Below are 15,486 nucleotides of genomic sequence, written 5' to 3'. Positions count from 1 at the left end.
TGTATTTAATTTAACACTGGATCTTTTCATGTGCATTTTTGTTGGGGGGGGGGGGGGGGTTTGAGGGGGGGGGGGGGGTAGTTCTTCCTTAGATGATTGACGTAGTAATAAGAGGTGGAGTTATTATGGTTAACGAAAACTATTTAATTTCTGTTTTGTTGATGTGGATCATGAATTACAATGTAATTAAAGACATTTTTCCGATCCTACCGACCAGGAGCTGTAATTTTCATTTGAATAGGCAATCATTACAAATAAACCTGAGTTCACTAGAGCCGTTTTAACAATAGCTTGGACTTAAAACAGTACGAGAGGAACTCCCATTTGATAAATGCGGGGGTCTTCGTATGGTTAACTGTCCGGTCATTTGCTAATAGATATGAATACACTGAACGCAATAACACTTTCAATGTCAATATGTCAAACAGAGCAGATCTAGGTAAAAATAATTTCAATTTTGACAGTCTATGAATATTAATGAGATTTTCTCAACGAATTAAAAGAAAGGAGGTCAATATTTGACAACTTGTTTTGATGAGCAAACTAGATAGTTACATCCCACCGAAAGTCCAAGCTTTTGTTAAAATGACTCTAAGAGTATCTGTTTAAAAATACCAGAATCAACCATACTGAACAAGTTCAGCGTTTTTTAAAGATGGCAGTTATATTACCTTAAAATAATAATAATGTAACGATTTATGAAAGTCCTCTGTACACTATAAAACCAATGTTGTAGAGCGTTCCTATAAAATTTAACGGTATTCTAAAAATTCATTATTTTACTCTTGTTTTTCTTTCTTTTAACTGAATTCATTCTTCGACGAACAGGATAGTCTACCTAAATAACAACTGTAAATTGTATTCAAGGAAACGGTTAATATTATAAGTTCATAACTTGTTTCCGAATCCTATTGTAACTGAATTCATTCTATTGTGCACACATTCATGTACAGTAATATTTGTTTTCAGTAAATTTTGTTTACAATTCATTCATTTTCGCACGATGTACAGCTTCATTTTCCTGTGTTTATTGTTTAAAAAATTATTTATCAGATGAGTGTACATGTATATGCTGTATCTCTAGGCAAAGTTGTTGCTGCATGTTCCATGCTTTGTATTAGTTAAGATATGGCCGCCAACCTCCCAAACCTAGGAACAAGAGATGGAGAAAACATCATGATCAAATTAAACTAAAGGGCGAAGTGCCACCAAACAGCCGGTTAAGAACTTGGAGGAAAGCTATGTCACTTTATAGATCAATACATAATTAAATAATAATAATAAGGAATACGGAGGTTGTGATCGTTACAGAGTGGCAAAATCGAACAGATAAAAAGCGAATTTGATAGTTGTTTTTAGTCAACTACTATCTCACTTTAAATATTGACGTAGACTTTCTTTAAATTTCATTTTTTCGTAATTAAGGTTTATGCGAGGAAATGATGATTCTTACGTAAATAGTTAAAAATACCGTTAGATTTGTGAATTGTAAAATATGCATGTATAATTTATTCTAAGACTTACGAAATCAACATTTTATAGACTGTTCGCGAATTTTTTGTGAATTTTTATGAAAATAACAAGAATCTCTGAATCAGCTTACTTTAAATTTCTACCACGAAACATTTCTTAAGTGCAGAAATGTCGTGACACAATTCCGCATCTGTAATATCCAAAATACCTGCCGTTTTCCTGGCTTTTTCAACGATTTTTACGACAAGTTGGTAACACTAGGTAAACTGTATGGCTGACACGAAAGTGACCCTCTATATGTTATAGTGAATACGTTAAAAGTCTTAAAAGCTTTCCCCTGAGTGTACTTTGCATATGATTAAATGATGCACTCACCGACAAAGTGCGTCCATTTTGGTCACCGTCGGTCAGTAATCTCGTTATATAGTACTATAAAAAGGAGATTTATGGCGATCCACTCTATCGAACTTTAATGTGCATTTTACGACCATTCTCACCCCCGATACCCTCCATAACTGTTCATCTTACCAGACATTACTATGCCCGTTGCCTATTGAGTAGGAATAGACATGTCTTCCATCATCGAAAGTGAATTCAAATCACGGTTATTCGACGTCAACTGTCAAAGACATCAGTTGATGACCTACCATTGTTTTCCTTCTATTCTTCTCTTTTAATTAACTTCTACGTCAAAGATAAATTATTTTTATTTCATTACATACCTAAAAAGGTAAAAACAAAACAAAACCCCAAACTATGATGGTAAAAGTGTTAATTGATGAGTACAAATTGTAAAAAATATAATAGCAAATAATTCTCTGCTCTTTGAATGCCTGTGTTGACGACATCTGAAAATTATTCTAACCTTGTGAAAAACTGCGGTAAACAAAATAATCGATTTCACAAACACCACACATGGAAATGTTAGAAACTAAATGAATATATAACATGTACTCTGGTAGTCACAAGAAGGAATATTTTTCTTGCTGTGTCTCCTCCGGTTGCAAAAATCACCATACTGGTTTGACAGGGGTAAAGAGAACACTGTCAATATTCCTGTTATTTGTTAAAGAATTGTTGCATTCGTCGGTAAAATTCTTCTAGCGATGGGTTTTCGATATAAAGACCAACATGTGATCTTCAGACTACTATTTTGAAATATGCCTATGATGTTTCTATTTGGAACTTAATGGTCTTACAATATTATCGTCCGTTGTCTGAACCTTTTGACCTTGACATGTCTTGTAATCCTATTATGGTATACGAAGCGATAAAATCGAATTATTTCTGAACACTTCATTACAACCTTTGACTTGGGTCTATTTGCTATTACAATTATCAATTCTTATAAAATTGTATATGAATGTCGGACATAAAAATGAGTAGAATTTTTATCTATAGCGGAAAATAAAATCTGTAAAATGTTTTCAGTCCGCAAATTCTTACCATATTGACATTAAATGAAAAAAAAATCTTGTTGCAAATTTACGCTTGGGATGGGGATCGTTTAATTTACTCACCCAGGTTTATCAAAGAGAGATGCTTTTATTTCTTCTTCATTTCATCACATTTATAGGACAGGAATGTGAAACCCTTTTGTCTATCAAGAAAAAAAATAAGTACTGGCATTGGTTTTGTTAACATAAAAATGTAATTTTCTGGTCATGTACAAATTTCAAATCAAGAACAAATATTGCCCCTCCCCTTATTGTGGACGCACATTGTTTTTTTACGTTCCTTTTTCGTTTTTAGATGAAGAGCTTAATCAGAATTCTAAAGGAAAATGATCACAATTTGCTCCTTCACAAAGAAAGAATTAAACAAACAATAATATACTGTTAATAAATAGTACTTTAGAGTTTCTCATGAAAAAAAAGACAAGAAAAAAACCCTCGCAAGAAACCGTTGCAGGCGATCGGTAAAACGTCGAAATAAACTTACATTGGTATACACACGAGTTTTCTACAATTTCTTCAAATGTAGATCTAACCGTCAATTTTTTTTAATTTTCAAACCACGTCGGTTTGTGGTCCACAATTAAGTAAAGATAGTTCTTGAATCTTTACATTTTCCAGTAATGCCTAACAGACTTTTTATAAACGAATCTCATTTCTCTTTAAGTATTCATTCCGCTTACTTCTCTGCAATATTCTTTTTTCTCTTTAAAACATTTATTGATCTGAGATTTTTTATACTCTTTTAGGTAAGTGGTGCCCAAGTCTTCTGGTGTGAAACGACTTTTCCAGTCGGTGAACAATGCTTGGAATCCGTTTTATATGCAATTAGGAGAAAATAAAGGCAAGCATGTCACATTGGATTTTGTAGGTGGATTGTCGTAAAGGAAAAAAGTACAGAAACACTTGATCACTGCTTTTCCTTTGGGAGTAAATGATTGCTAATGACGGAGGAGGTGTGCTCTATGCAATTCAGTGTTTTATGCCATATGTTGTTTTTATTTAACTTTAGGGTAAACTTGATCGCAGATACAAGTACTAGATGTTTGAGTACTCTTATTCAGAGTTAGGTACCACGTGTTGTTTTATTATACTTAAGGGTAAACTTTATTGCAGAAACAAATACTTGTTGCTTGGGGTTTGAACTTATTTTACTGTAATATAATTACAATTGGATTAGGCACAAGTTCTAAAACTTATGTAGCCCTCTCCCTATACAATAATTGACATACAATTTTTTACATGCAAATAAAATGTTATACTTGTGTAAGTGTATATAATTATAAAGATTCAAAATGATATGCTATAAAGTTTCAGAAAGCACATTTTGATACAAATGTAAACGCGTATTCAAAATCTTTTGATTTTTTTCCAATAAAAATTTGAACTAAGGAAAACAAGTTGCTTGAGCAGATATTTCCCTTTATTTCTTCTTATGATTCTGGGCATGCGTATTTCAGCTGAATGAAAAAAGAGAGAAAAAACCAATGTAGATGTCAAACTCCTGAGACTAACTGCAACCACACCAGTATAGGATTATCGTTTTCAATACCAGGAAATGGCACAAAATGTTACTTTATCTAATTTGTTTGTTAATTTAACAATTTAAAACTGTAATTAGTACTACCATGTATCTTCTAAATTGTCATGTGTCTTTTTAAACTTGAGACTGAAAATTAGCAAAGGACATGAAAAATATTTTATGTATCAGTATATGTTATTTCAGATAACTGGAATTTTTTTTACCATACGTTTCATGATCCAAAAGATTTTGTTATAAAATATGCATGTGCAAAATTGCAATTTACGGCAATACGCATTAAAAGACCTAGTCTGAAGAGTATAGATATACTAGTACCTTCTTTTACAATCGATGGTGGGGGTGGAGGTCTTTAAATAAAAAAAAATTGACCCCTTATCACCAAAACAACATTTGTCTGACCTTTTATGCATTATCATTTTTAGGTAAATACTAAATACATGTAAATACATTTATATTGGAATAAAAGTATACCAAACTTATCAAAAAACTCCGGCGGAAGGAAGGTAGATTTGTTTTGACTGTATTTCCTGGGATTTGATCTTATGTTTAGCCAAAATGTTTATTCGACTTTGTCAACGAGCAAAAATAAGGTAAATATAGGCAATTACAATGAAAAATATAAAAACCTTTTCGAAGGTATCTCAATACTTTATCAATTTTTATTATAAAAATGTCATTGTTAAAACTGCAAATATTCGTTCGACAACAGTTGCTGAACCATTATACAGAGGAATATTGTGTCGCATTGGTAATTTTAAGATTCATATATTTACTGTAGTTTATAATTTTTAACTTGAAACGATTCAGCACATTTGCATGTATTCATGGTAACATCTTATTTCCAGCCTATTGAAAAAGCGACGGCTCGAAAGGGATTTTGCACGCACAATATTTGGTAAAAGACTTTGTCTAACAAGAGAAAAAGATCGACATGCGAACTACTCTTCATCCTTATATATATATACCGGTTAGATCGGTATCTAACCATGAAAATGTGGTCGGAACCGTCAATCATTTACGCTCAAATAATGGTCAATTTCAGATTGACCATTAAAATATTAACATCATCTGTGGAATCTTGAAAAGCTTCATATTCACTTTAATTTATCTTAATGTTTCGCAGTGACTTTTTAAGGACCATTTCATAAAGACGGTACTTAATTGCACCTTTTTCCCTTGAAAACTTCAAATTAACTTTAACATTTTCTCGCATATTACAATGTATTAGGCCTACAATCCTTTTTATCGTCGGAAACAACGGTCGGCCCCGCTTCCTCTTGTACTCAATCAATATACGGAGGAATAACGTTATTGGTAAAGTAATTTATATACGGTATAACTTTAACTTGACTAAGATTCAGTTAGCTATGCATGTATTCATGAAATGTTTTATCTAAGGTAGAAGGTAAGAGAAGCGAGACCGTTCGTTCTTTCCGACGATGAGAGTGGTTTTGTATCTTTATTTTTTAAATTCAAACTATTAACAATGATTGGCTGTTCTTCTGTCCAAGGTCTAGATTCACTTCCATTACAGATATTGCCTACAATTTGATGCCCACCACTATATCCTATCAAGTAAATTTACATAGTAACAACCTCTGGTCTTAGAATGCTGCATTCAAGGGCATTGAGTGCGTTAAAGGGAGCCTTGAAGCCTAAGTAAAGGATATTGACAACTTTCTGGGAGTCAAGAAGTCAAATATTGACAGTGGAGAGAGGAATCGGTATACTTATCACGGATTTGCAATTTACTAAACCTGAAGAGCTCATCTCCAATTTAAGTTGAGCTAATAAACGAACAAGCTCCATGCCCAGTTGTTTTCATAAGAGATGCGCTGTTCTTATTTGTCGTTGTGACCTACCCTGCGGACATTCAGTTCTCTTAAAAAATATAAAATTAACAGTGTACTGATAAAACGCAAACATGATTCTCCAACGGAGAGACCTTACTGTTATGTTGTTAATTTTGAATTTACTGGGTGGGTGTAAATACAAAATTTACAACATGACATTCCTTTTAACTCTACATATCGTGATGTGTAAGTTCACAAGTTAAAGGGTTTGGTTTTCTTCAATCTCGGTATACAAATAAAAATATCAAGTTCTCAGTCTCCAGCTTTTTTCTTACCATCCTGTCTTGACCAAATTTTACAATTGTAAGGATTTTATTAAAAGATCGAAGTCATAAAATCAGTTTAGCCTGGTAGTATTCATAACCTGTGTAACATCCAATGCAAAAAGGTTACAAAAAAATTAGTATATGGCTTGAGACCTGGAAGGCAGAGGGACGAGTTATAAAATCAATGACTTGAAAACATTTTATTTGAAATAATGTAATTGCGTTTTTCTTCAATTGATTATAAACCTCTTTTCATTTCGTCAGATTAGCTCTCAGACACCATGACTCATCTACAATTATTTGGTAAATTTTGTTAGGACATCATTTAATCTGCAATCATTCGCAATTACAACTAATCTGCTATATCGTCATTACTGGAGTATTTGGTGACACTGAAACTGTGTATAGACCATTTTCAGTTTGGACAATGTCTTACATACTCCTTACTTAGATGGTGATTCATGTTCTTTTTATCTTCAAATTAAACAAGAAAGAAATCTGCCAACAAAGAACAAAGAAAATGAACACAATTTCTAAATTTTATGACGTAACGTTATAGAACATATAGGAATCACAGAATAACAAACTCATAGTGGTGGAAGGTAGAGGAGATCCGATTGTACCTCAATTTTAATTACAAGCGTATTTATAATACGAATAAGATAATTAGAAAAACCCTCATGTGAAAAAAGCAGCTATTTACTGTATATACTTTTTGTTTTTAAATTAAAGAAACATGAAAAAAAATGCGATGATTTATACATGATTTTGATTTGTCGCATGTTTCAACTCATTCTTAAAAAGATAAAACATTTTGCTTGCAATCTTCTAAGTAATCTCACGTCATTACTTTTATGAGTTGTATCATTTTTCATAAGCTATCATAATGATTTGTTCTTCTATCGTCACAAGGTCCATTCACTCTCATTACAAAAATTGTCTTCAGTGTTCACCACTTGTATTATCACATCAGACCCGTATCTCAGTATCTCTTGAGTGCATGAACGTGGGATCTTGTAGCTATGTAAAGGAATATCGACAAGCGTTTGGGAGTTAAAAGGTCCAGATATTGACCGCAGAGAGAGAGAGAGAGAGAGAGAGAGAGAGAGAGAGAGAGAGAGAGATTTATGTAGAGCGGCCCACCTCGAGCTTAAGTTGGGCTAATATAGGAACTGTCTCCGTTTCTAGTTTCTTTAGATAAGTGATGATGTTCTAATTTGTCATAGTGACCTTCATATTCGCTGTTATTATACAGACATTTACGTCAATGAAAAATAACAAGTACTGAAAAAAAACCCGCAAGCATGATTCTAGAATTAAGAAAGAAAACGTATTTTAAAGTCTACATAGTTCGCAGGTTAAGAAAGTTGTTTTTTTTAATTTTAGTAAAAAAAAAAAATTAAAGCTAATAGTCACCAGCTCTTTAGCGCCCCGTTTTGATAAAATATTGAGAATTTTAATAAAATGTTCTTTCAAGATCGTTTTTCAATATTCATTTTGTTTACATTGGTGTTAAAACGTGTGAAATTCGTACGCATATGTTTTTTCTTGATCTAAAAGTACATTCAGTATTTTGATTACATTAGGTTACAAAGGCTTGGAACCTTGTAGGCAGAGGCATAAGTTCCAAAAAACGTCGATTAATCTCCAGTTTATCTTATCTTCATTTATGTAGGAAATTCTGCCAGGATAATCATATTTGCAATCCTTCGCAAATATTTTTTTTATATCAGCAACTGTATTACTCGTCATTGAATAAATTGAAACATTATCGATGTGGACAATGTCTCACACATTGATTTCTTTGTTAAATTGTGACACTTTGTCCATTTCATACCAACAGATTAGTCCGAAATATCTGACGTTTTCATGGCTTTTTTAAAAACAGTTTTGATATTTTACATGCCAGGAAAATTAGCATGTAAAATATCAAAATCGTTAAAAAAGCAAGGAAAACGTCAGATAAGTTTCGGACCAACCTACAGATATACATGTCTCTGCTGGTTTTTATTCGAGCATTACCAAAATACCATTTTGGTTAAGTTTAACATAATAAACTCACAATGTACACTACTATTACAAAAAATAGTGCGAAGCTCTTTCAAAGCATCGAAACTCAACTGAAGACCTAATGAAAAACTGCTATATGAGAGCTTTTGTATATTTCGCCCTTTCTGTCCGTTGATTGCATTGTAGAAGAGACAAAGACAGCAACATATCAATTGAAAACGTCATCTTACTCATTATCTTCCTGGGCAACTTTACTCTGAAAGAACGGCGGCCTTAAAGGTATGTTGATTTACCGTAATCAAAATGCACGGACGACAAATGAGATTGCTAATGGTAAATCAGTCAAATCATGAAGGTCCGACTCTTTGATGACTTTAGTGCATTTTCCAATGATTCTTTTCTTCCATGAATATAGTTTATAAAATCAATGATAAATGTAATTCTGTTCGCCTTCAGCTTAAAGTAATTTTTGGACGAAGTCAAGGCGCAGTTATACTTCAAATTTGCAATTCATTACTGCATATGTTCAAGACACCGCTGGGATGCTAAATCCTTTTTGATTACTAAACGGAAGTCTGATAAACTGATTGGTGTTATATAGTTACAAACAATGTATAAAAAGACATTTCTTATTTCATTTGAAATACAGGTAAAGCAACCTCAACTGCTTTCATGATATTTTGATAGGGGATCCTCTTCTACAAATCGCCAAAAAAACGTGTTAATATACGCATGGGCGAGTTGATTTAGAATTATAAAGCTGTTTGACTGTTCTCTTTCAATATGCTGCTGTCATTGGATGAGTTTAAACAACCCTCAATGCATCAAGTTCTAAAGAAATTCATACATATTTGTATTATGAATTGCAGATACAGAGAATCCCTTCACTGGTTTTTTTTTCCAGGTAAACAAATAAGGAAGACCAGGCACAGACTGTCTCAGATTTATTATATTACATTACTGAACCATAGCAGCGGCAGTGGCAGACTCACTGGAAAAAAAGACAACAATCAGAGATCCAACTCAAAAACTCTCTCATATCAAGTATTTTCAAAAGTAATTAAATTTTTCCAATACACATCAGTCAATTAAAGAAATAAATGCATTCAAAAAATTTAGAATTACCAGCTTTATAACAGATCAACTAACTTTATAAAAATTAAGGCCTACACAGTCATGTTAAATTTCTACTTTTGTCAAATAGTCCTACGGATTTATAAAAGATATTGAACTTACTATTTCCAGTTTGGTGGCAAAACTTTCTTTGTTTTGTAATATCTAGCCAATCTGTGAATTCTGCTCTCTACCAGAATCAAACGGAATTTGGAATCTCTGTCCTGCAAGAACAAATAACCAAAACTTATTCACAAGGGGTCTATACAAATTTAAGATTAAACAATTCTACATGTTAACTACTTCAAGCTTAGAAATCAACAGTTAATTCTCAATAAAAATTTTCTCATTTTACGTCTTTCCTATCACATGTTCATTTATAAAGACTAATTTCTACACTTTAGCCTTTTTTTGCTAAATTTGAATTACTAAGGAAGTGTAGACATTAGATAACAGATAAATCACAGTGCAATGAATTATGGCTGTTTATCTGCAATTTAAAAAACTTCTATGACGTCACCCATTGTATTTAGTCAACGTTTATTTTCACTATTCAATCATCGGTTGTTGGATATATAAATATCCAACTGATGGGAAGTTGGATATTTTTAATATCCAACCGCCCATCAGTTGGATATTCAAATATCCAACAGTGCATAAAACAAATAAAAATGACAAAATGTTGAAACATGTATTTCAAAAATAAATCCAAATTTATAACACAGAATCTTGTCATCCACAAATGTATATCCGATAAGCCACGAATGAAATTTCAGCAGAAATATCTCCTTTTCTTAATTTCGATAGATTTGGGATCACATGTAAATCACTTCCATAAACACTTTTAGACTTCCTATTTGAACCTTGAACCATATCACACCTTTTCCTTAGTTTTAACAATATAGGGAATATTGTCACACTATGACTTCATAAGACTCCTATCAAAATTTTTAACAATCATCGTCTGTTAATTTTTGTCAAATTTCTGATTTGTCCTTTCTCCTTGCAAGTCTAAAATATCATTCAAACGGTATCCGTGTCTTTCCCGGTAGTGTAGACCTCTATATACATTGAATGTACTTTGCGTTAAAAAAATTCATCATCTAAATTTAAGTCTGATCAGTACAGCGGAAGGGTTTACTATAACATGCGCACCTGTTCACTCGTCCATGAATAAAAGGTGTGTTTGGTTAGGCTATTGTGTATGGTACTATTGGAATCATAAATGAACTAGATGCTTTTGTATTACAGCACAGTTGGATATATGAATGGGTCAATGCTTCTTTGAGGTTCAATGGGGGGAATTTTTTTAAGTAAGATAAATAACTCGATAGTGTTGAATAGTTTAGAGAAAACATCCCCTCCGAGGGCCGAAGGCCCTCGGAGGGAATGTTTTCTCTAAACTATTCAACACTATCGAGTTACTTATCCATTACATATGTACTTCAATATATCTTGTAACTTTCTGGTAAAGTGAGATTTGGTGAGACTGTCCAACCTAATGGAACAGTCCACTATTATGAGATTATCTGAGTTAATGGTACAAAATGCAACAGTAAAATTGTCTGACAATTTTAGTATTAACTGGTATTTGATCTAATGGTATGTACATTATCTTTAGATTATCTGACACAATAGAACACTATTGAAATAGTCAGACATAATGATATACCATGGCAAGATTATCTGACATAATGGTACACCATAGTGAGATTATCTAACATAATGGTACACTACAGTGAAATTATCTGACATAATAGTACACTATAGCGAGATTATCTGACATAATGGTACACTTTAGTAAGATTATCTGACATAATGGTACACTATAGTGAGGTTATCTGACATAATGTTACACTATAGTGAGATTATCTGACATAATGGTACACTACAGTGAGATTATCTGACATAATGGTACACAATAGTGAGATTATCTGACATAATGGTACACTAAAGTGAGGTTATCTGACATAATGGTACTCTATAGTGAGGTTATCTGACATAATGGTACTCTATAGTGAGGTTATCTGACATAATGGTACTCTATAGTGAGATTAGGCCTAACAAAAAAAATAGTTTGTTTCCTCTTTCATGCTGAAAAAAAGGAGGGTTGGTTGGTCTGAAATTTTTTTTTTATTTTTTCAAATATTTTTTTTTCCTTTAATATTGCAGTATCCATACATGCCGGTTAGATACTGACACTGCTGAATGTTATAAAATGAGAAATACTTTTAATATCATTCCTGACTATTAGGTTTTTTTCCAAATCGGATAAAAACGAAAATAATCGATTTTCCATCAGAAATCCTTATAATATATATATATAAAAAAGTTTTGAGTCGGGGGGTAAAAGCTAGGGTCAGTCGGGAAAGCGGAAACAAACAATTTTTTTTCTTAGGCCTTATCTGACATAATGGTACTCTTTAGTAAGATTATCTGACATAATGGTACACTATAGTGAGAATATCTGACATAATGGTACACTATAGTGAGGTTATCTGACATAATGGTACTCTATAGTGAGATTATCTGACAGAATGGTACACTATAGTGAGATTATCTGACATAATGGTACACTTTAGTGAGATTATCTGACATAATGGTACACCATTGAGAGATAGCATGACAGATGTGCCCACCTTCCTGTTCCTCTCCATGTGTTTTCTGATGTTGACAGCCTTCTTGATGAGGTGGTACAGATCCTCAGGAAGATCAGGAGCCATGCCCTTCTTCTTCAGAATCCTCAGGATCTTGTTTCCTGTGACAAAGCGTACTTGGGCCACACCATGGGAGTCACGAAGGATTACACCTGTTATATGCACACATGATTACATCAGTACTCTGTAACATTATTGTGGACTGCAAATTAATATGTATTCCATTCTTCCAGTTACTACAGACATGGTAAAACCAATGCAATAGTTACGAATGCAGATAAAAGTATAACTTTGACGATTAAAATCAAATGTGGTTAATAATATATTACAAGTATTTAGACATTTGTGACAAAAATATTTTGAGGCTACGTTAAAATTTGGACTCAATCTCTTATTTATCGATAAGGATTGTGCATCTTTTCAAAAAATCACTCACCAATCTGTGATGGAGTTAATCCTTTCTTTGCCAGCTTCATAATTTGTTCCTCAACATCCTCAGACGTCAATTTCAGCCACTATAAAGAAATGAAACAATTACACATTTGACTGTGTTCAAGATTCATCATTCTTGTACATTATTAACTATTAAGTTATATAAATAAGTAACAATGTAAGTTAATAATAAGGCAATGCACAAAACACTTGTTAGGTTGATCATGATGCAATTACATTTATTTTTTGTGGCATATTGGACCCTGTACATGAACAGAGCTACATGTAGATTTTGTGGCATATTGGACCCTGTACATGAACAGAGCTACATGTAGACTTTTTGGCATATTGGACCCTGTACATGAACAGAGCTACATGTAGACTTTTTGGCATATTGGACCCTGTACATGAACAGACCTACATGTAGATTTTGTGGCATATTGGACCCTGTACATGAACAGAGCTACATGTAGACTTTTTGGCATATTGGACCCTGTACATGAACAGAGCTACATATAGATTTTGTGGCAAATTGGACCCTGTACATGAACAGAGCTACGTGTAGATTTTGTGGCATAAGTAACTAGAGTACTAGAGCAGTGCTTAGGAATCAGCTGGTAATGAAAATTCTTTATTAGGATAAAAGCAATATGCCATTTTGCAAACAATTCAGTCTTCTATATACAGTATCAACGAAAACTAATTAAGTATCCATATTAATTTTATTTAATTCAAAGTATTTGTAATATCAGGAACAGCTGCAAAAACAAAGTAAAGAGTGAACTGGCAAGTCTTCCAAACCCACAATTTTTAAAAAACAGCTTTACCTAGACCGAAATTCAGCTCAGGACAAAATTTTAAATGAAGCCTTCACCAAAGCCTATGTAATAAATGTCTAAATATCTTATCTTAAAGAACATATCGCATGTTTTTCAATTTTAGGAATTTTTTAAATAAAATTATTCTATACTCATTAAAAATGAAGTTTTTTATCGTTTTCATAAAATAATCTGGCTAATTCGTGAGTTTGAAAGCGATGAAATTCAAATGTCGCGATATGCATATTTTCTCTCTCGATCTACCCGCCATGATGTGTGACGTCATATGAGACCTCGAGGGAGAAGGTGCTGTTAGCCATCTTTGTAATTGGATTAAATTTAAACGACAATTAAACTAATTATCACCTATTAAATTGCCAATAACGGGACATGAAGGTGTTTTGTGCTTCCTGCGGGTGTTCTAGCCGTCAAAAATGGGGATTTGGACTGTTGGTTTTTTTTAAGTTTCCCTTATGAAAGTATGTGGAAATCTTGCGACAAATAGGGGTTTATCTGTCGACAAGAGGATATATAAATAAACATTCAATACGTATAGTTTCATAAATAAATCGTATATATTTTTCAAAGAGAAAAAAATAGAAGTTAATGCACAGGGACCAAGTTCATCGGAGAAAAAATATAACAAGAGACGACGCCATTTTGGATACCGCCTCGCTTCATTAGCTGTTTTTTTTATTGCTATTGTTAAACTATACGTTCATGTATGCGTTGGTTTTGAATAAATGATTTCTTCATTCATAGCTCACTGCTGAAGAAATCAGAAATGAAGTACAGGTGGTAAGATTTCTGCGAGTTTTATTATTCTATGGGAGAAGTCAAGGATGGAGTTGTCGAATGTTTACGCGAGAAATAGACAGTTTGTTGATATACATTTATACGTAAATGGATTAAAAATACGGAGATTGGATCTTACAGAAAAAAAATAATAATAAAGGAAAACTTTTATAATATACAATGTATATATTTATACATTGTAATATGAAGTCACAACCTTACAAAGTTGTGACCAGTTACGACCGAAGAAAACATTTCTTCTGCACCACAGTTTCAGATTCTACCACTTTTACCAGAGACATAATTACACTCTGCTTTTACACTACTATTTAGCATCACAATTTTGGTTCAATTTCACCAGTGTCAAAAGCCCTAATGAATCAGGCAAACAATTTGCTAGTTAACTGTCTTAACAATTTCTATTTATGCTACTTCTTGATTATCTTCTATGACATTGCTTTTTATCAATAACATTCAGAAATGGAATATCTTGGATACTTACTGTTGGTACTGATCTACGGTATGGTAGAGCTGACTGGGAAATACCCTTTCTGTAAATAGCAAACGATATAAAACACTATGATATTGATGTTTGGTCCAAGAATTAGTGTTGAGACAACTTAACAAAGTATTTCACTAAAAATATCGTTAAGGCAACATTTTTGTTCAGTGTTGACACACCACGTGCCCATAAACAAGACTAATTTTGTCAATTTATAGATTAAAAGAGCAATATTATCTAACACATAAAGGTGGTGCTTATGTTAAGCTTTGATTTTATTATAGTTTTGCACCCCTTGTCTGATGTAATACACAAGAAAATGAGTTTATTGTGCCGTACCCGGGATTGTGCATACGACCCATGATGGCAGCGTGTGTGAAAGAGGAAGTGACGTATTCGAATGAAGCGCCATCTAATTTTTTGCCGCAAATAAAGGTGCGGATCAATGTTCTTTTCACTATTTTAGTATCGATAACAGCTGCAACATTATACGTGCTGTTTGTGATGTGTGAAGTCGATTTAAACATATCTTTTAAACATTTATGTTTACCGAACACGTGAAAAAAAATA

General features: G+C 32.9%; 1 protein-coding gene across 1 annotated transcript; it reads right to left on the bottom strand.

Annotated features, from left to right (window-relative positions):
• Positions 1–9,530: 9,530 nt before the first annotated feature.
• LOC105338085 (small ribosomal subunit protein uS15) lies at positions 9,531–15,343 on the bottom strand. The gene is made up of 6 exons (XM_011443066.4): positions 15,256–15,343; positions 14,917–14,965; positions 12,806–12,884; positions 12,352–12,521; positions 9,836–9,936; positions 9,531–9,590 (listed from the first exon to the last, which is right to left on the bottom strand). The coding sequence occupies exons 1-6, from the start codon at positions 15,276–15,278 to the stop codon at positions 9,557–9,559; spliced, it is 456 nt and encodes a 151-aa protein (XP_011441368.1). The 5' UTR covers positions 15,279–15,343; the 3' UTR covers positions 9,531–9,556.
• Between the last annotated feature and the right edge of the window lie 143 nt (positions 15,344–15,486).

The sequence above is a fragment of the Magallana gigas genome, chromosome 5, assembly GCF_963853765.1.
Source record: "Magallana gigas chromosome 5, xbMagGiga1.1, whole genome shotgun sequence".
NCBI classification, from domain to species: Eukaryota; Metazoa; Mollusca; class Bivalvia; order Ostreida; family Ostreidae; genus Magallana; species Magallana gigas.
The sequence above is the reverse complement of the archived record's forward strand: the minus strand, read 5'-3'. Positions and strand labels throughout refer to the sequence as shown.

Coding starts and splice junctions, on each gene's coding strand:
- LOC105338085 (XM_011443066.4), bottom strand. CDS start 15,278: ATGGGTCGTATGCACAATCCCGG. Junction 12,885..14,916: donor ACCGTAGATCAGTACCAACA/GTAAGTATCCAA, acceptor ATTTCTTTATAG/TGGCTGAAATTGACGTCTGA. Junction 9,591..9,835: donor TTGCCACCAAACTGGAAATA/GTAAGTTCAATA, acceptor CTTTTTTTCCAG/TGAGTCTGCCACTGCCGCTG.